This window comes from Phyllopteryx taeniolatus, chromosome 14 (assembly GCF_024500385.1).
Source record: "Phyllopteryx taeniolatus isolate TA_2022b chromosome 14, UOR_Ptae_1.2, whole genome shotgun sequence".
NCBI classification, from domain to species: domain Eukaryota; kingdom Metazoa; phylum Chordata; class Actinopteri; order Syngnathiformes; family Syngnathidae; genus Phyllopteryx; species Phyllopteryx taeniolatus.
The window spans coordinates 10,712,444-10,733,791 of record NC_084515.1 but is presented as its reverse complement, the minus strand read 5'-3'; the positions used below and the strand labels follow the sequence as shown (position 1 = coordinate 10,733,791).

Genomic DNA, 21,348 nt, shown 5'->3' with positions numbered 1-21,348 from the left:
TTAGATCAAATGACAGACTGATCAGTGTCTATTTGGTTGTAACATTGGCGCACAGATTACTTTTCAATGTGGCTGAAATTTCAAAACATCTACAAATCACCAGTGTAAATTGACATTGATCATGACCTTTAATATTTAATTTGAGAGCACAAAGTAACAAATCTGCAGCAGTGAAGACGATTAGCACAAAATGGACAATTGGTGACCTTTTCAATCCTTCTGTGATCAACAATTGCAGCACTTATCAAAATTGACTTAAGTTACATATTGTATGTATAGTACAAACATCACATTTAATACAATGACATGGACAGAAATGACTGACTAAAAATACAGTATACATCGTATGTGTACAAAAATATTTTCCCCACATGCATTTACTCAGAGGTTTCTTTTTCAAGAGTGAATGGCTCATTTAGTATTCAGTGTGCAAGTTTTAATAGATGCTTGGATACCTCCTGATAGACTTTACATTTTACCTTTAAAATCAAAATGGATCTTGGGTTCAAGAAAAAAAAAAAAAAAAAAAAAAACTTACCGGTGTGTGGCACAATTTGTAGGTCAACAAAAGGAAAATTATGTTTTTCTCGCTCACTGATGCTACCAGAGATAGCAAAGAAGTGGAGAAGTTAGAGTAGTACAAGAAATGCCTATTAAATCTCAATTAGTGAAGATAAGCGGAACGGAAGATGAATGAATGCATTAATTTGACCTACAAAACGCCACGAGGAGACAGCGTTGCTCTGCAAACACCTTTCCTGGTCCCTTGCCTCTGAAGTGTCTTCAAAGGGTGAGTAGTTTTTAATTTTTTGGGGGAAATTTTATTAATAGTGTTTAACGTTTTATACCAGTGTAACAGTTGAAGTTAAAATGTTGCATAAAATAGATAAGTGATGTATTCATATTTGCCATAGTAGAAATAGCTTTGAAACGACTTAAAATTGTGTCACAATAGATAGTTCTACTGTGTATATACAGGTGCTGGTCATATAATTAGAATACCATGGGAAAAAGTTGATTTCAGTAATTCCATTTAAAAAGTGAAACTTGTACAATGTATACATTCATTTCACACAGACAGACATATTTAAAGTGTTTTTGTTTTTTTTATGGATGAGTATAACTAATGAAAACCCCAAACTGAGTATCTCAGAAAATTTGAATATTGTGGAGCGGTACAATATTGATGCCACACTCTATCTAATCAGCTACTTAACCCAAAACACCTGCAAAGGCCTTTAAATGGTCTCAGTCTAGTTCTGTAGGCTACACAATCATGGGGAAGACTTCAGACCTCACAGTTGTCCAAATGATGACTACTGACACTTTGCACAAGAAGGGCAAGAGAGAAGATCATTGCTAAAGAGGCTGGCTGTTCACAGAGCTACGTGTCCAAGCACATTCAAAGAGAGGCGAAGGGAAGGAAAAGATGTGGTAGAAAAAGTGTTGGAACTCAAGGTCCCAGTCTGGAGGAAGAGGGGAGAGGCACAGAATCCACGTTGCTTGGGGTAGAGTGATGCTATTACATGCTTTACGGTAACGCATGAGTCATGTGGTGGGGGTTGGGGGGGGGGGGGGAGGAAATGAGCAGCAGCTGGGTTTGTGTGTGTGTGTGTGGGAGGATTCAGTCAAAGTTTTGGGTGTGGTTTCTTGGAGTTTAGCAAAAACCTCAGGTATATTCTGTGTAAGAAAATCAGTCTTGTAAATAGTTTTAGTATTTTTTTTCCCTGGTGATTTTATCATCGATTGAGTTAAGTCACTGTGTTTCGGCTATTTTTTTTGTGTGTATTTTACCGTGCTTTTGTATATTTTTTGCCATTGTGATTTTTTTTGACATTTTTGGGACATTTCCTCCTTGGTTGTTTTGTGAATATGAGGAAATGTCAAGGGAGAGCACATGACACTAGGGTCCCCAGGAAACTTGTAGATGAACAGGAGGAGTCAGCCATGTCTTCTCTCTCACCTCAACCACAGTAAGTAAAACTGTTTGCATTCGATATTTATTTCTAACTTTATAACGTGTCTCACAACCCCAAAAAATGCTCAACAAAAATATCAAAATGTCTCCCTCCGGTGGATACGTGATGGACACCAGGGAAGTGGCCATATGCACCACTGTCTATTCTGTTTACACTGGGTGATGGGCAAAGTCAGAGGATCCCCAGGCATACAGCAGTGGCTGAATACAACAAATACATGGGGGGGTGTGGATACCTCTGACCAGATGTTGGCAACAAACTCGGTGCACTGGAAAACCAGAAGATGGCCAATGACTCTTTTTCAGCACCTGCTGGACATTGCTGTCACAAATAGTTTCATTGTGCACAAGGAGCTCAGCAAGGCACACAGCAGCAGGTCACGTGCCAGGCTTTCCAGGAAGAGCGGAGTGCGCACCTACTTGGCGTGCCACTCACCAGGCCACTTCCCTATCCCAACCAACAAAAATGAGTGCACAGACAAAAGAGCATGGGGAAGGAAAAAGTGCACTCTGTGCTACAAAAGGACACCTTGAATCCGTGATGTGGGTCTCTGTCTTCAGGTGGAAAGGAATTGTTTCAGAAACTACAACCGCTAAAATAAAAAAAAATATTAACACCGAAAATAAAAACCCCTTGGCTATTGACAAATATTGCAGCCTGTAACATGGACTCAGATAGCTCCAGAAATGTAAAACTGAGTTGTAAAATAGTTTAAATTAGATTTTTGCAATCTCAGAAATGTTCAATCTGTACTTTTCAAGAATTTATAAAACGAAAGTTCAATTCAGTTTTTGTCCTTTTCTTCTTTTAGGTATTTAAGTACTTGACAGACTTTGAAAGTTCTACTTCTAGAAAAAGGGTGTAAATTATTTACACACGGCATTTTTTGACACAATTATTCACATAAATAGACTAGCCGTTTTAATGTTACTGTGGTGCTAAAAGGGTTAAGGACCATGGTATCCCTGTTCTTGATTGGCCAGCAAACTCACCTGACCTCAACCCCATAGTATTGTGAAGAGGAAGATGCGATACGCCAGGCTACTATTAGAGCAACCTGGGCTCTCATAACACCTGAGCAGTGCCACAGACTGACTGACTCCATGACACACTGCATTGCTGGAGTAATTCAGGCAAAAGGAGCCCCAACTAAGTATTGAGTAGTGTACATGCTCATCGTTTTCATGTTCATACTTTTCAGTTGGCCATCATTTCTATAATTTTTTATTTTTGTGTTGGTCTTAAGTACCGTATTTTCACAACCGAAAGGCGCACTTGAGTCTTAAATTTTCTCCAAAATGGACGGGGAGCCTTATAATGCGGCACGCCTTATGTGTGCACTGAGTTCCAACGTCTATAAATGTTGTGATGAGCGCTCCCCTTGACTCTAAAAAAAAATTTTTTTGTTTTTTTTTTAGCATATCCTGCTGACACGCTGTTTACACAGAGGAAAAGCGGACCTGGCTGAGGACAGGGGAAGGGTGTGTAAAGTAGAACGCTAAAGCCACGCCCCGAGTAGGTATATAGCGCTGGGATGTTTTTAAAAAAAAATGTATTTTATTTTTTTTAACCGCTTGACTGTCTGGGAGCATTTCCGGGGTGCGCATTGTGCAAAACATCGGTTTGGCTAAGGAACCCCGAAAATGTCACCTACGAAGCACAGTTTAAACTGCAAACTATCAGTTATGCGGAGGAACATGGGAATCGAGCAGGCGTGAGAGAATTCAAGATCAACGAATCCATGGTTCGCAAGTGGAGGAAGCAGGAAAGCAAGCTTCGCCAAGTCAAGAAGACGAAGTTGAGTTTCCGCGGGGGGGGGGGGGGGAAAGAAAAACAAAATGTGGAAACAAGGCGAGATGGCCGGAGTTGCAAGACCAACTCGAGCAATGGATTAATGAGCAAAGAACAGCCGGGAGAAGCGTCACAAGTCACCATTCGACTGAGTGCAATAACTCAGGGCTTGCCATCATTCCGGGAGGCTTGGTGAACCACTGGACATTCGTGTAAACGGGGTGTTTAAAGTGAAGTGAGCGGCGTGGGAGCCATGGATGACAGATGGCGAACACAGCTTTACTAAGACTAGGAGGCAGCGCCGGGCGAGTTAGGCCAGAATTTGTGAATGAATTCTGGATGCTGGGGCTAACGTGTCTGCTTGCACTGTTGTTCGAGCTTTCGCACGGCAACGAGACTGACTCGAACCTGCCGTGTTTGATTGAGAACTTGCCCAGCTGGTCATTTCGGATACAGAAGATGAGGACTTTGATGGATTTGTGGATGAGGATTGATCAAAAAATAACGTGAGTACGTTGTTAAATACTTCAATAAAATACAACCGAACTCAGTTTTGCTCCCGCTGCCTTTTTAAAAACATTGTTTTTGCGTGCATGCATGCTACCATATGTTTTACCATGCCTGCGCCCAATAATACGGTGCGCCTTAAGTGTTAAATGCAGACATTGACCCCGTAACTGAGACTGCACCTTTTAATACGGTGCGCCCTATGGTTGTGAAAATATGGTAATCAAATTTGAGATGCTGAACGTGGTATTTTCATTAGTTGTCAGTTATAATTTAAAAACATTTAAATGAATCATCAGTCTGTGTGTAATGAATGAATAAAATATACAAGTTTCACTTTTTAAATGGAATTACAGAAATAAACTTATTCGTGATATTTTATTTATATGACCAGCACCTGTATGTGATCATTATATGGTCAATATGCCAGCTTTATTTTGCATGATACAACAATGTGCAGAGTCATGGCATAGTTAAGATGGGCGGGACACGAGAAGGCTGCACTAATCATCACTCATGTTGGGAAATATAGTACAGTTAAAACCACTCACTGCACATTGGACTCCATAAGGGCTCCAGGTACAAGGTGCAGTGTGGTGGTGCTGCATCCAGTAAGCTGCAGGGAGTACTCTGCACCCAGGTAGGCCAGCAGCAGTTCGGAGCGGCGGTGCAGCAGGTGCAACATGTCCTCGGCCAGGCTGTCAACTGATGAGTAGCGAACCTTGTCCAGGTCAAATATGTCCTTGAGAAAGTGCACCACCTGATCCTGTACAACCGCAATGCATAAAGAAACCGTGGGAAGTGGCCATTAAAGTTGCAGTAAACAACGCCTCGAGTGGTGAGACTGTACCTTAACGCTTAATGGGCATTCCCTGAAACAACTAGTGGAACTTCTAAAACTGATACCATTTCCAGTTTAATCAAAATTTGCCTCGAGGAGTTGAAACCAAGTGGGCATTTAACTCATGAACATCATCAGCAGCAAAACTGACACATGAACCAGCTCATTCAGAGCTAAAGTTTAAAAAAAAAAAAAACAATCTGATTTTATAATCAATTATCCAATCAAAGTACATATGTGCAATTCCTTCTTTTACAAATTAACAAATGTAATGATTTATAAATATGATTTTGGGTAACTAATTTTAGGGTAAAAAGATGGCTGAATTGATGCTAAAAATTAGACTGCGTTGGCATAGGTTAGTGATGAGACTTTGGCGTGTTCCCACTTGTGTACAAATTGAGGTTACGCATCACCTCATCTACCTGGCCAACTGTTCTAATATTTCCAAGAAACACTACATCATCATCTTTGAGACTGACCTTGAAGAAGCAGCAGAAGTCATGCAGCGGACTCTTTGGCCCCAAGAAGCCCCACGCCAGGACAGGACTGATCTGCTCACACAGCGTGTAGAAGCGAGCGATGAAGCCATCTGGAACCTGCGTTGAAAAAAAAATTAGGAGACTATCATATTTTTGCCTTTTTATGTGATGTGGAAACCAGGGGTTCTCAAACTTTGTTGGTGGCAGGGAAGAGATTTTTCCAAGATCCCATAATTTTAACACCAACTAGAGCTGCGCGCAGTTATAATTGGGCCCTCGCACCCCGGCCCCGTTGGGGTATTGGCATGATGAAAGGCCGCAAATTGCCCCCGGGCGGTAGGTTGGACACCACGCTTTAGGACATATGCAAAGTTATGGCCCATATTGAGTAAATGTGGGCCATACAATATAATGGGGGATGGCCCCCAAATGTCCCCCAGGCCATAGGTTGACACCACTGCTGCAGGACAAGTGCAAAAGTATGACCCATGCAAATGTTGCAAAAAGGTCCGGCCGCATAAAATGGGAGGACCGGCTGCAAATGACCCCTGGGCCATAGGTTGAACACCACTGCAAAGCTGTGTAACAAGTTATATTGAGAAACTGCGGGCCATACAATAATGGGGGCTGGCCCCCAAATGGCCCACAGGCCGTAGGTAGGACACCACTGCTGTCGGACAAGTGCATACAAAGAAAGCCTTCTCAAAGGTTACATTGAGATAATGCAGGTCACACAATAATGGAGGATGGGCCCCAAATGTCCCCCAGGCCATAGGTAGGACAACACTGCTGTTGAACAAATGCAAAGCCTTTTCAAAAGGTTATATTGACTAAATGCGGGTGTTGAAAGATGGTAATGAACTCTTTGGCCTACTACACTACTCTATGTATTGTCAGTAATGATGGTCGCACTTGTAACTACTGTGAATGTTACATTTACAAGGCCGTAGATCATTTTCTGTTGCGTTTAGGACATGGGTTGTAATTACAATTTTGTTCGTGTGGTGGTGCTACACGCGTGTAGGAGTTTTTGTGGCGCAAATAGGTCTGATGAACTGCCACCATGTTCTGTTTTCGGTGACCTCAGAAAAGCTACGGTTGAAGAGCCGCCACCGGCATATAGTATGTCGGACAAAAAAGCTTTTGATAACTTTTAATATCCCAGGTGTTGAGCGCTTTTAATTGAGCCAAAGCTAAGGTAGGAAGGAGTTACTGGCCCAATATTTATGTATACAAATTTTCTTTTGTGACAAAATTTACAGGGAACCCCCGCATATTAATGGTCTCGTATTTTGGCTATTTAGACATCCATAGAGTGACTCTAATATGGACTTAGGTGGAGATCTTCGTTAGTGACCTAGATAAGCTTGAGAAATTCAAATAACTTGATTTCAGGCCTCTTGGCAGAAAAAAAAACGTCTGTAACTCAGGAATGCGTGGATGATTTGAATTCATTTCACGTTTTACTGAGGCACCAGAGACATTAAATCCCAAATACTAGAGAAAGTTGGCTTGGCAAAATATGTCCCCTTTAATGGTTCAACATTTGCAAATTCATCTATTCAGGAACTTATTTTTGGAACCTATATATAACCTATAACCTATTGGCTGATTTTGTGCTCAGGCCGAAGAAATAACTGTTTTGATGCCACCTTGACGCCAAAGTAATAACAGTATTGTTTTGACGCCAAGTGAATTGAAGAGCTTCGTTTCAACAAAAGTAGTCATTTGCTGGCCTTCTTGTGGCAATTCCTTGCATTTTATGGGTATTTGTGACAGGGCTTGGTCCCTATTCCAGGCGTCAAGCGCGGGTTCACTGTATTGCAAAGCTACAGCTCGGGGACACCCCAGTTTGAGAACCACTGTACTACACAACACAGACTAAATGTGAGATCTCGTGTGAAAGAGACCAGAGGATGTTCAAACCTTCATGTGCTGCCTCTTCTGCTTCAGCACCGACCAGCAGCTTGATGCCACCGCCTAACAATAAACACACAAAAAGGTCACCTCAGAATTGACCGCAGTATTATGTGGAGTCTGCCATTTTGCTACTCGCACCGTCTCCTTGAAGGAGCTGTTGAGCCAGCGGTTGTTGATGACATTCTGAATGGAGATGGGCGGGTTCTCCAGATCCTCGAAAGAGTCCATCAGGATGAAGTCCAGCACGATGTCATAGAAGTTGAGGTGTTTAACACCGCGCGTGGCCAACTCCAACGCAGTGTTATCCCAGTGCTCCGCTTGCTCCAGGAAGCACATCATCTCCTCAAACACTTCCTCAAACCTCTTTGGGCTCTGAAATCCACAGTATGCCAAGTAAGCCACTGTGGACTGCTCACTGGACAAACTGATGAGTAATCTTTGTCACATTTGAGGAGATGGTGCCAGAAATGCTAACATTAAGCTCAGCACTAAGTGTTATACTCCACAGTCTCCACTTTGCTGCAGCGCTCCATTTTGTTGCTTTCTTCAGTCTCCAAATATAGAAGGAGCCTGGTTTTCTTCCATCTTTTCTAAGCAGTACTATACAGTTCGGCGTAGATTTCTTAGCGTCCCTCAAAGACTGAAATATTACTATTTTTAACAGGAAAACTGATGCAAGTAGACCCGGATGTGTCGAGTTTTTGGGACCGAGAAAAAAACATCTTAAAAGATTTAATTACTCCTGTCGGCATGTTTTATTTTTAATTTAATTTTTTTTTTTTTTAAAGTTATTTTTTTCTTTGTCCAAGTCACTACCTTCTGGCACAGTACCATGCTTTCTCGCTAGCTGTTTTTGGAATCCCTTTTGATAACCGTCAAAAAACATTTTTTCATTCTTGCATGGCTCGTTCTGGCTGATTCGTTCAATACGGTGTGGATTTTCAGTTTCCTGCCACGACTGAAGCTTTACTATTGTGAAGTAGAAAAGTAGAGCCAGGCGCTTTGATTTTTCGGGGCGTTCTGTCTAGGATTTCATCATCGCAGTTTGCATAACTTTTCCATGTTTATGTTCAAGTCGCAACTTGCGCACTCTCACTGGCTGTCTTTGGAGTCCCTGTCATTGGGCGGTCTACATGGCAATCATTACAGCAGCAGTACTGATCTTGAGCTTAATTGTTGTTGTAAGTGGTGCGACAACAAAAATAAACCACAAATCCAATGCATTATTCCTTGAACAAATGGTCAATTAATACTTCCATTGTACCTTCTGCGCTTTGACAATGATGGATGACAAAATCTTCTTCCCAGTCTCTGCCAGAAACGACCTTGTGGTTCTTTCACACAGGATGAGCTGCAGACAAGACAATAACCGCAACAACAAAACTGAATTCTTCACCGTTGTGGCTATGCAACACAGAAGAGACGCTAGGAGGGAGGATCGACTCCACCGACCTGAGAAGCCTGCCGCACGCAGTGCAACTTGGCCAGGAAATCCACATCTCCGAGGCACTCCAACATCTCGGTCCTGTCAATGTGAAACCAAACTGGTTTTAGTGTCCACACCAAACATCTGTTCCCATGTCAGACATTTACCGCAGCACCCTGCAGGAGATCTGGCCATCCTCAGCCATCTGCAAGGCCTCCTCATAGAAGGGATGATGAGTCACTGTGTAGCTGCTCCTCAGCTCCCTGTACTCTGACAACTAGCAGAAACATTAATTTGAATAGTAAAGGTATGAAAAGACCACTATAGGAAGACAATAATAAAATAAAAATAAAAAATCACCACGATTCCCACTGAAATTACGTGACAAAAACGCACACGACTGCACGTCTCACTGTATTAAATGTAAAACAGTCGCACTGGATTCGCTCACTTCAGCTGCGGACACAAAGGAGTCGGTGGAGGCGATGCTGATGCTGTCCCTTAGACACGCGTCCTCCTGCTCCTCTTGAGACACAATGTCTGACACACAAATCAGAAAATGTCATGTACATGTCCAGATAGTCATTTGTCGTGTACGTGGTGGGAGCGACCGACCGTGGCTGCTGGCGTTGGACGAAGGCTCCGACGCAACCCCCAACACGCCCTCGAACTCGCCCTGCAAGCGGTAAGCCCTTTGCAGCAGCGACTTCAGCCTGTGGATAAACTCTGCACTAATGACGTCCTACAGGCAAAAAAAAAGGAAGGACATAGGCAGTTGAACCTCCAACACTTTAAAAGCTTAGGTGTTATATATAGTTCAAGGAGAGAAGAACATCCCGTTGCGTTTTGCCCAGTGACATACTTAAACTTAATTTTCCCAGTGATCAGTATTTCCCAGTCTTCCCAGTGATTGTGGTTACTGTCAAAGAAAACACGGCAAATGGCTAGATATCAGCTCTTATCTAATTTCCCTCATGGGATGAATAATCTATTACACTTATGAGCTATTTTTGTTGTCATTATATTTGTCTGAACAACTGTACCTTTAGTTGTACCATGCATTACAAATGAACGTAACACTGACGAAACAAGGGTAATCTAAGATTGTATTCTATGATTATTTGGTTTCTCAGTCTGAATGGCCTTCTTGACACCCCTGCTCTAAATTGTCAATAAGTGTGAGTGTGAAGGGTTGTCTATATGTGCCACGTGATTGATTCTCGCTCAGCTGTCAGCTGATTAAGATCCATCTTATCTGTGGGCCAAAAGGAGGAGAACCGCTATAGAAAATGGAATGATGGAAGACAAATGTAGACACAGAAGCACATACTTCCATGTTGTCCTCAGCGATGGCATCCGCAGCTCCAGTCTTGACAGAGATAAAGTTGTCATCTACCTGCTTGCTCCTGAACGTCAACGCCTCCTCCCACCGCCGCAGCGCCTCTTCAAATAAATCCATACCTGCCAAGGACACACATCATAAATCACAAAACATGAGGACATAGCATGAGATACCAACCAAATACGTTTACCCATGAGGTAGAGGTTCTCAGGAGTGGTGACCATGCTGCAGATGTCGGCGTCGCCTAGTCGATCCCAGCAGCTGGACTCTATGGCGCAGGTGCCACTGCTAGATGTGTCCGTGCTCGACATACTCTCAGAACGCTCCCTGGGGGCTCCTGCCGATACGTGGACAGGTGCAAGAGAGAAACACGACTTGGAGTTGAGAGAGAGCGTCAAGTTCTGATGACTGCTCTTATCTGTGCAAAAGAGTGTGAAGATGTTTTTATATATAAAGTGGAACGCTCCAAAATTGCTACAATGTGTAAATCAAACATATGCTGTTGCTTCTGTGTATTGGATGTGTTCCTTTAAGGGGCGTGGCCTAGTGAGTGAGCTCAGCGGGTTGAGTCCGGTTGGCAGGTTAGTCTTTGTCTGAGTGTCCGCTGTGAGTTGTGGCCATCAGCAGCTCCTTGAGTGTTCTCATTTTGTATTTCTGTGTTTTACCGTTTGTCCCCTTCAATAACTGACTGAAAGTACATCGGCAACTTTGGCTCACTTTGCCCACATGCGATGGCAATAAGGTACCTTCTCTAAATGCTAAAAAAAAAAAATTATAATAATAAAAATCACTCGAACACACTTATTACACCAAAACCTGTAAAACGCAACTAAGTCGCTTGAAAAACACCTTCAGGTGACTTTACAGGGTGAATGGTTTTACATTATTTGACTTTTAATTAGTCGTAAAGGGTGTTTCAAGTTATTTGGCATCATTTGCAATGTATATCTGAGTAAAAACATATCCTACACCTAGGCAAACAAAGTTTAAAGAGGCTTCATGTTGAAAAATAAAAAGATTAATTCATACAAATTCCAACAACATATTCAAACTGGTACATAAATTACAAGCAATTTCACAAAGCTTCACAAATATTAAATATGGACACCGCCTGTGACCAATTACTGTATTAAAAATTTTCATTGTGAAAAAAATGCTTTATGTCGCCATTAAACTTAGATTAGATATATATTAGACTTTACACCGATTTGATCGGGCTGATCGGTATCGGCCGATATTTAGCATTTTATGCTGATCGGCTTTAATGTCATAATTCGCCACCGCAAAAGACATTTACTCCGCGTCGCCGTGTGCACAGCATCCAAAAGCTAGTTTATTGTCGCGTCTTTTGACGTAGTACTGTAAATATCTGACGGCCAAAGAAGTTACTTAAAAAAAAAAAAAAAAACTTGGCGGTGTGGGACAGGCAACACATAATGCCCGATCAGACTACAGGACAAATTTGCTCTTTCACGATTGCACTGTCAGACTACTGCAATAAAATTCCGGATGCCATTTCTTACGATCATTGGGCTTTATCTTGTCAACTAAAAAGTGACCGGATACACTCGTTACTATGGCGACAACAAGAGTAGAGCGAGCCGACGGTATTATAAGGACAAAATGGGGAAAAACGTGTGTTGGTGGTCACCGGTGCTCTGGACAGGAGAGGATGTTCGTTAAAGCTTGCTTGAGGTATGTTCACGTAATTTTAATGTGATACGGCTCACAAGCAGGCAATAAAAATGCTGTGCAGCCGTGGCCCAATGGTTAAGATCATCGCCTGCCACCGTGGGGGACCTAGGTTCAAGACCCCGACTGGACCATCCGCCAACATCCCCCGGACTCACGTCTGTGGTGTCCTTGAGCAAGACACTGATACCCTGAAATACCCCCCTGGTGCTTCAGCTGCCCCCTGCTCCAGTGTGTTCCACTAACATGTGTTCACTGTGATGGGTTAAATGCAGAGAACAAATTTCGTCTGCATGCATGTTCATGACAATAAAAGGGGAATCTTCTTCTTCTAAAATGTTATGTAGCCTAGCAAGCTACTGCTAGCACGAACGGTTGGACGTAAACATGCCGCCGTTCTGTCAAATCATGCTCTAATGTTTCGGTGTGGGTGAAGTAATTTAATAAAAAATGTAATTACAGTAAGTTAGCACCCATTATTTCTGTCATGTAATGTTGGTTTGACCTGAATGATTAGAATACACGATCTGACTAGAGCAGTGATTTCCAACCTTTATGGAGGCAAGGAACATATTTTACAATTGAAAAATCTCACGGCACACCAACAAACAAAAATGTCACAAAAAGTAGATAAATTAATTACTGTATGTACTTCCTGCCATCTAATAGAAGACCATTCATTTGTTCTCTCTCTCACTATGCCTCACTGGCATAAATAGAGGAACAAAGCAATTTTTTGAGCAATTAAGTACACAAGTATATACAGTAAATGAACAGGTCATTTAAATAGACACATTCCTCCATCTTGTGATCGGAGATAAAAAAATTTGGATTGTGTAAAGCCTTATATATATATATATATATATATATATATATATATATAGACAGTTCTCTGCTGCCTCACCGTCCACTGGCACAGCTGAGGAGAAGAAGAGCTGGATGCCGGACTGCTCCCACGGCAGTCGTGACGGAGGCGACCCGGCCTTCTTGCGGCCCCGCCTCCTCTGAAAGTGGGAAGCAAGTAAGAGCATCGAGACTGCACTGAAGGCTGCAGCGGCAACCAGCTTCTTGGTGCCAGCGCTCACCTGATAAAACATTCACACACAAGCTAGTGTTAGGACCCAGCTCTCTTCATTTATTTAAAGGGGACAAGGTATGTATAATTGACTTTGTAAAGGTTTGTATACAAATAGTTGGGTCTCTGGTGTGCCTGCCTACTAATCAAGTGTAAAATTAAACAAGCAAGTACAGTTGAAAGGTAGAAGTTTATGTACACTATATAAAAAGACACTTTTTCTCACTGTGTGACATAAAATCAGACTAAAGGTTTCCTGTTTTAGGTCAGTTAGGACTACCAAAATTATTTTTATTTGCTAAATGCTAATGCTCATGACTTTCTTCAAAGTCAGAGGTTTACATCCATTAGTATTTTTTTTATTAGTTTTAGTTAGTTTACTGTATGCGTTTGTCAGGGCCTCTTCAGAGGATGAGTAGTTGGACTATTTTAGTTTTATTTACAAAGAAATGCACATTGTTACAGCAAGAGTTGTAGCCAGAAAGTGACACAGTAAAAACAAACAACCCTCTTGATGGCCTTAAATAGACTGTTCAAAGTGTAACTCTAATCTGAACTCATGCAACCTCTGCTAACTCACATCTGGAGTCTGTGGTGATGTTACAGCAGCGATAACATATTGGGGGGGACATACCTCCAGCTGTGCCACAGAGCCGCACACGGCCAGCGGCAGGTGGATGACGCGCAGGGCAGCAGCCTTGGCCGACAGCTGGGAGTAGTGCGTCATTGGAGCGCTTTAGCTATGACGCCGCTGGTCCTCATGCAACACCCTGAACTGCACAGGGCAACAAGACAGAGCGCATCATCACATAACAGCTATTACTGTACATCCAAGTAGCAATAAGCTCATTATTGGGCTCTATGACACGTCAAACAAACCTTTTCAAATCAAAATAGATTTGTAAACCAGTCTTCCAATTGGAAATGTAAAATAGAAATAATCCATTCAAACTTGGTCTATCCATCAATTTTCTGTAAGGCTTATCCTTGCTCGGGTTCCGGGTGAGCTGGAGCCTATCCCAGTTGACTGTGGGAGAGAAGCTGGGTACACCCTGAACTGGTCACCAGCCAATCACAGGGCACAACATAGAGACAACCAACCATTCACCCCCCATCCACATTCACTTATGGACAATTTAGAGTCTTCAATTAACATAACATTAATGTTTTTGGAGGCGGCATGGTAGCCGACTGGTTAGAGCGTCGGCCTCACAGTTCTGAGGACCAGGGTTCAATCCCCGGCCCCGCCTGTGTGGAGTTTGCATGAGGCAGATGTGCTAACCAGAGTCGCAGCTGGTAATTTTCCCTTGATCCCTTGAATCCCACAACTTTATGAATTGTTTGCCAATATACAACTTTATTCCTATAATATTAGGATTTTTTCCAATACTAAAATCATAATATAGGAGAACGGTAACATTACGAGAAGAGAGGTATGATTTCCCAAGAAAAAAATGTGTAAAGTTGAAAAATTTTGAGAAAAAAAAAAATAGTTAAGACGTTTGCAATTGTAAAAATAAAGCCATATTTGTGAAATGAAAGTTATAGTTTTACATGAAAAATGTCATACATTTAATTAAAAAAATCTGAGTAAAAAAAAAATGTAATTTTACAAGAACAAAAATCTTTGTTGTATTTTCTGCCATCTAAAATGAATCCAAGCCACATTGAATATCCATGGAGGACGTGGCGTTGGAGGTCTATCTCTGTTTTACACTATTTCCATGTCTTTCTGTACAAGTAATGCCAATAACAATAATAGCTGTGTCGTCACAATTAGCTTCCACACGCTAAATTGCTAACGCTTAGCCAGCTAAGTTAACAGTCCAGTCGTCGACTCGTTCAGCCCTCAAAACACACGTTTATCGACTGTCAGTGTGGTCTGTGGACATGACCAAATGAGCTTTAAAAATTGATTACCGGGTCATGTGAAGTCTCATTCTCCGCCGCGGAGCCAGTCCCCCCCAAAAAAAAAAAAAAAAAAAAAAGAAGTCGACCGGCTGACCTCCGCAGGTGAAGCAGAGTGAGAACCCAGGACTCCGGCTCGGCTAGCAGCGACATTCGCTGTACCAGTTTCAACTACACAGAGTTAAAGTGCCCCCGCTCGACTAAATGTAGTATTGCAAGTCAAAGTGAAGGTCGTTTTGACGCTTGGCGCAGTTATATTACGTAATTACAATACTGGAGGTAAATTAGCCCCATAAGTAAAGTAAATACAAATAATAAATAATAAAAATAAGTAAAATGTTTTTATTGGCTTTTGCAGTTGCATTTGTTTTTATTGGCCTTTACATTTGGAAAATGTCTTTTTTCCCCCTCTCATTTCGAAAAGGTGTATTGATGTTTCAGTGCGCTGCCAGGCCATCATAAAGATTCGTCATAGTTTGGGGAGTTATTTTATTTTGCTCTGGGAATCGTGGCTTCCAAAACAAACTTTTCTCCAATTCTTGGTGGAATTGGTCTCACATTAATGTTTTATACACTATCTATTTTTAAGCAGGGCAAGGGATTGATAATTATAAATCCTTTTTCCAGTTCTCTGTGTCGTGTTATTGTTTAAAATTATATGTAAAATGCTCGTTTAGATAAAACATTTTTTCAAAAGAAATCGTGGAAATGTAAAATGTATGTTCTTGAATTGAATATTGACTATTTAACCCTTTTGTACAAACGTTTTAATGATGAAACGTGTGAGCAAAATAAGGCTAAAATGTGTAATCCCGAAAGCCACTTCCACGTTTGTAACAGAAAATAGGAAAAAAAAAAAAACTCACATTTTTCCAGTTTTCCAATTTCTCATTACCAGCTGGTTAGTTTAAAATTTCCCAAGACAGCCGCTAGTCCAGTAATTTAAATTTAAATTTATCACTACTCGCGGTGCTTCTGTTACTCTTTGGTAACGGCCCGGAGAAGCCCACGCCAGGAGGATTTCTCTCTTGCATCCACTGCGTGTTCTTTGACCGCACACGGCTGTAACGTTAGCAACCACGCAGAACGGCCAAAGAGCATTAAGGTGTTCAAAAGGAAGACGTTAACGGCACCACCAACGCGAATATTTAGACATTTTAGTGGCATATTACCGACCTAGGAAGCACCGCCGACGTTTATCGTAAAGGTAAGCGCCCGCTTAAGTCGCCGCCGGGCGGGCTTTTGGTTTAGTACCCTCCGAGGTGGATTGTCGGCTTTCCCTTCGTACCGCAACGCTGTCAGGCTTACGTTAGCGCCCATGCTAACAGGTAGCGGCTATCCATCATCTCGTATCATTATTGTCAAGTAAATACGCCCGCGGCTTTGTTTTAGTTGTTGTTATACACCCGTGCATCGCTGTGGGTGTTATCGCTTGATCTCCAACTGAAATATTCAATCTGTCAAATTGACGCTATGCTAAATGCTAACTGCGCGGTCAAAGCCTCGCCTGCTTTTGACAGCTCACCTCCGTAGGCCGACATTACGCACACATTTACGCTGAACGTGACATTCCCATTGTACACATTAAACATATGTTATGCAAAGTCGTTAATATTGTTATGTTATCGAGTCAGGAATTTGCACGAACGGGCGGCAAGTGACGTTAACGTTTTTAAGCATCTGCTCCATAAAATCGGTTATTGTGGTCCAACCGTGACCTACGTACCGTACCGGTACTGTATATCAACGTGTACGTAAACGAACCATCAACGACTTGATGAAGGGAGTCAATAATCGTGTGGTAGTTGTGGATTGTTGTGTGCACTACTGGCTGCTTTATCAGGCACAGAGCCCCGCCCTGGTTTAGCATCTCAGGCCCCATATGTAATGCCCATTTAAAATATTTTTTTTATATTTTGGTACACTTTTAATAATTCTCAGGTTAACACCGAAAAAAAAATAAAAATACAATGGGACCTTGTTTTGCGGATTTGTACCCAAGTCTTCTGACTTAGGTACATGATGCCGGAAGTAAAGTCATAATGGCAGTAAATATTTGTTGGGAAAAAAAACCCGGTGAAAACTGAGTACGGTGGTAACTGAGCAGAGGTGGGTAGAGTAGCCCAAAATCATACTCAAGTAAGAGAACTGTTACAAGTAAAAATAAAAAGTAGTTTGCCACATAATGAAGTAAAAAAAAAAAAAAATAAAGAACTGAAAGCTGATGACCAACTTCAGAATTATTGTTTTAAAATGCTACACTGACAAAATTATAAAGCATGAATGTGCAATTTCAGCTATCACTCAACAGGATCACTTTTAATAAAAGAATAATCAATAAAATATGTACTAGGCGGCACGGTGGGCGACTGGTTAGCACATCTGCCTCACAGTTCTTAGGACCGGGGTTCAAATCCCGGCCCCGCCTGTGTAGAGTTTGCATGTTCTCCCTGTGCCTGCATGGGTTTTCTCTGGGTACTCCGGTTTCCTCTCACATCCCCAAAACATGCATGGTAGGTTAATTGAAGACTGTAAATTGCCCGTAGGTGTGAATGCGAGTGCGAATAGTTGGTTGTTTATATGTGCCCTGTGATTGGCTGGCGACCAGTTCAGGGTCTATTCCGCCTTTCGCCCTAAAATAGCTGGGATAGGCTCCAGCACGACCGCGACCCTAGTGCGGATAAGGGGAGCGGAAGATGAATGAAAAATATGGACTAACGCTCAACTCAACTTTATTTATATAGCACTTTCACAACAGCCGTACAGTACCAAAGCGCTGAACACAAAACAAAAGTTTCCACATTTCGCCACAAAACCGAAAATGCCTAAATTTCATCAAAGTCTCATTCGTCGTACATTTCACCTAGAGCTACAAAGATCGGCTCACACTTGTATCGACCCCAGACGTACAAAAAGACACGCATACCCTAAACCCAACAGGAAGTGACCTGCGACGTCATAATCGTAAGGTTCGACATTTTTCGCAAGGATGCTGATGCCATACTTACAGTTCATCAAAGAGCTATTCGTGGTACGTCACACCTACACCTACCAAACTTGGCAGGTACGTGTATTACCCCGACACTTACACAATTGGAATTACAACCTATATCCTAAACTCAACAGAAACTGACCTACGACCTTTTAAAGGTACACTTTTGGAAAATTTACAGGTGTCACACTTTTGCGAACTTGTTCTACAGATTTCATCCGATTGACTTCAAACTTGGTCAGTACCATCTCAACACCTGCGACATTAAAAGTCATCAAAAGCTTTTTTCCCCCGACATGCTATATGCCGATGGCGGCTCTTCAACCGTCGCTTTTCTGGTGGCGGTGTTCAGCCTATGGCCCAGGGGGCCATTTGGGCGCCATCCACCATTTTAGTGTGGCCCGCAATTTCGCAATGTAACTGTCATCAGTGGTGTCCTACCTATGGCCTGAGGTCATTTGCAGCCGATCCTCCCATTTTGTGTGGCCGGACCTTATTCCAACATTTGCATGGGTCATACTTTTGCACTTGTCCTGCAGCAGTGGTGTCAACCTATGACCTGGGGGCCATTTGCGGGTCATCCTCCATTTTTGTGTTGCCCACGTTTACTCAACATGGGCCATAACTTTGCATATGTCCTACAGGGTGGTTTCCATCCTACCGCCCGCGGGCAATTTGCTGCCCTTACGTCATTGTGCCAATACCCCAACTTTCCAGGACCTCAAACTGCCAGTACCCCAACGGGTCCGGGGTGCGAGTTTTTTTCCCCCTGCCATCGAGATGCAGATGATATTCAAAGTGATCAACAACGCTGTAGTGATCCCTCTTAAGATTGTTTAATTTGAAAGAGGAATTGACTTTCTGTTTCCCTGTTTTTGCCTTAGCAGCTGTCTGGTCAGCGATGCCGCCGGCCCCAAGCTCCGACTGCCCCCACCTGGACTGTGTGGGGGAGATCACCAAAGAGGAACTCATCCACAAATCACATGTGAGTCAATTTGTTGACGTCCTTGATACCACTCATTAAGACAATTCCTTGAAAGACGTGTGGGTGTCACATTTGCCACCTACCAACCTTAAAAAAACTTTTCACCATCTGTGTTTGTCTCGGTGTTGCTAAGCTACACTCCTTAAATGCAGACTAGCCAATCATTGCACACAGAATTCCAACAGGTTCTCAGTGTCGCTCCAATGACACATTTTTGGATTATTTCTATATATTTTTATATATATTTCTTCCAAATTGATGCAGATAAATGCTGACCCCAGTTAAAGCTATGCAGCCATTTCCATAGTCAGTTGAATCCCTTAAAAATCAACAGGCACACCTTTTGTCCTCTTTGAGGTAATCAATGTACAGTACTTTTATTAACCGTAAAATAATACTATGCTGTTGTTAGCTCACTAATGGATAAAGCTATGGGATGATCCACAAATCAACAAGAGTTAGTTACCCTTCAAAATGGTGCCAAACCGAACTTTATTGGACGAAACAACATTTAATGCTGTCTCATACATACTGACACGAGTGCCATAATATCCCCAGGGCCAGTGCCAAGACTGTAAAGTTGGAGGACCAAATTTGTGGGCTTGTTTGGAGGTAAGCCACCACCCCCACCCAAAAAATGTCCTCATCCAGAAAATCTAGAAACATAATGTTTTTCCTCTGTGTCACTAGAATGGGTGTGCGTACGTCGGCTGCGGCGAATCCCACGCGGACCACAGCACAGGACACTCGCAGGTTAGACATCTCCTGGAAGAGTACTCCTTGAAAGTCAAAAGCTAACCTGGATGTTAACCGGAATTCAAATGGCATCTATGCCAGTGAGTTGCTTAATGCGTTCCGTCAGTGATAACACAGCCATATCGGATATGTATCACTTGAGAATGACAGTCAAAAATATTAAATATACAGTGGTTATAAATCAAACCCTACAAACCCATGTTGGAATGCCAAGTTTTTGTGATGCAAAGAAATCAGACCAAGATAAATCAATCCTCAAAACGATTTAAAGTGTCTCTGATTAACGCCAAATATACTCCAGCTGTTCTAGTAGGATTTTCCTGACATTTTTGTAGTCACAGCTTCCACAGCATCAGAGAGATCTCATTGTTCGAAGGCATCAGTCAGGAGAAGGGTACAAAAGAGTTTCCACAGCTTAAATATAATATGAATCACAATGAAGAGAGTCATCATCAAATGGAGCAAATATGGCACAACAGTGACATTACCAATAATTTGACGTCCCTGGAAGACTGATGAAAAGATGAGGGGAAAAAAAACTGGTCAGGGAGGCTGCCATGCAGCTGATAGTAACATTGAAGCAACTGGAGGAATTTATGGCAAGTAGTCACTGTTTAGTACATGTGACAACAGCTTCCTGTCTTCTTCGTATGTCTGAGCTGTGGAGTAGGGTGGCTGGATGAATGCCTGTCTTACCTTGCAAAGAAAAACTGGCGACATTTTGCAAAAACATATTTTAACTCTCCCAAATGCATGTAGGAAAATGTGCTATGGGCCAATGAAATCAAGGTTGAACCTTTTGGCCGTAATTCCAAAAGTTATGTTTGCCGCAAACACAACACTGCTCATCAATAGAAGAACACCGTACCTACACTGAAGCATAGTGGTGGCAGCATCATGCTTTAGGGCTGTTTTTCTTCATCTTCAACTCGGGTCAAGGCGGGGGTGATTATGAATGGTTCCAAATAGTAGTAACTTGTTGGCACAAAACCTTCAGGCTTCTGCTAGAAAGGAAAAATATATCAGGGAAAGCCTACTAGAACATCTGGAACTTTATTTGGGATTGGTCAGAGGCATTTTAAATGGTAGCAGCTATCTTCCGACTCCCACTGAACATGAGTTTGAATGGGATTGGTTCATTCTGAACCACGCCGTCATCCCCAGTTATAAGAGGGTGTACACATTTTTGCGAGGACATTGTCTGTTGTTTTGTTGTTGTTGTTGTTGTATAGTATACAGGTCAGAATTATGGTGGAAAAAAAGTTTGGAACTGATTTAGCTAGGTCTCATTTTTCTATATTATAAAACCTGGCATTTGACCAGGGGTGTGTAGAATTTTATATCCACCTCGGGCATTAAATTGGAATTGCCTACTTGGACCAGCAGCGTAAATCCAACCAAAGGCGTCTCCACATCCAATGCAATTTCATGAGTGGCTCATCTATTATTAATTGTGATTCCTCAGGGAAGTGGGGGGTGATAGAGCGGTGTTGCCACTCGCACGGTTCCAATATCCGTTGCTGGCTGGGATTTTTCTCCATTGGATGCCCCATTGCCAAAGCGACATGAATGGCAAGTCATCATTTGCTCTGCTTCCAGAGAGACTCGGCTCTCCTTGACCCAAATGAAACACAGTGGATTGTGTGTGTGCG

At 42.3% G+C, this 21,348-nt stretch overlaps 2 protein-coding genes across 5 annotated transcripts in view; one reads left to right on the top strand and one right to left on the bottom strand.

Annotated features, from left to right (window-relative positions):
• Positions 1-109: 109 nt before the first annotated feature.
• Positions 110-15,136, bottom strand: miga1 (mitoguardin 1). Its single transcript, XM_061798469.1, has 14 exons — positions 14,976-15,136; positions 13,690-13,830; positions 12,885-13,065; positions 10,479-10,706; positions 10,277-10,407; positions 9,562-9,688; positions 9,398-9,486; positions 9,114-9,223; positions 8,973-9,045; positions 8,785-8,871; positions 7,659-7,892; positions 7,527-7,580; positions 5,601-5,717; positions 110-5,043 (listed from the first exon to the last, which is right to left on the bottom strand). The coding sequence occupies exons 2-14, from the start codon at positions 13,780-13,782 to the stop codon at positions 4,825-4,827; spliced, it is 1,743 nt and encodes a 580-aa protein (XP_061654453.1). The 5' UTR covers positions 13,783-13,830; positions 14,976-15,136; the 3' UTR covers positions 110-4,824.
• A 778-nt stretch (positions 15,137-15,914) lies between these two features.
• Positions 15,915-21,348, top strand: part of usp33 (ubiquitin specific peptidase 33) — a 29,076-nt gene continuing 23,642 nt past the window's right edge. Inside the window, exons 1-4 of one of the 4 annotated variants that reach the window (XM_061797192.1) lie at positions 15,915-16,170; positions 18,840-18,940; positions 19,499-19,552; positions 19,631-19,693. In XM_061797192.1, the coding sequence (XP_061653176.1) occupies positions 18,857-18,940; positions 19,499-19,552; positions 19,631-19,693 (201 nt within the window). In that variant the 5' untranslated portion in view covers positions 15,915-16,170; positions 18,840-18,856. Of the gene's footprint in view, positions 16,171-18,839; positions 18,941-19,498; positions 19,553-19,630; positions 19,694-21,348 lie in introns of those variants that run through there. The other 3 variants (XM_061797191.1, XM_061797190.1, XM_061797194.1) reach the window with 3 other exon arrangements.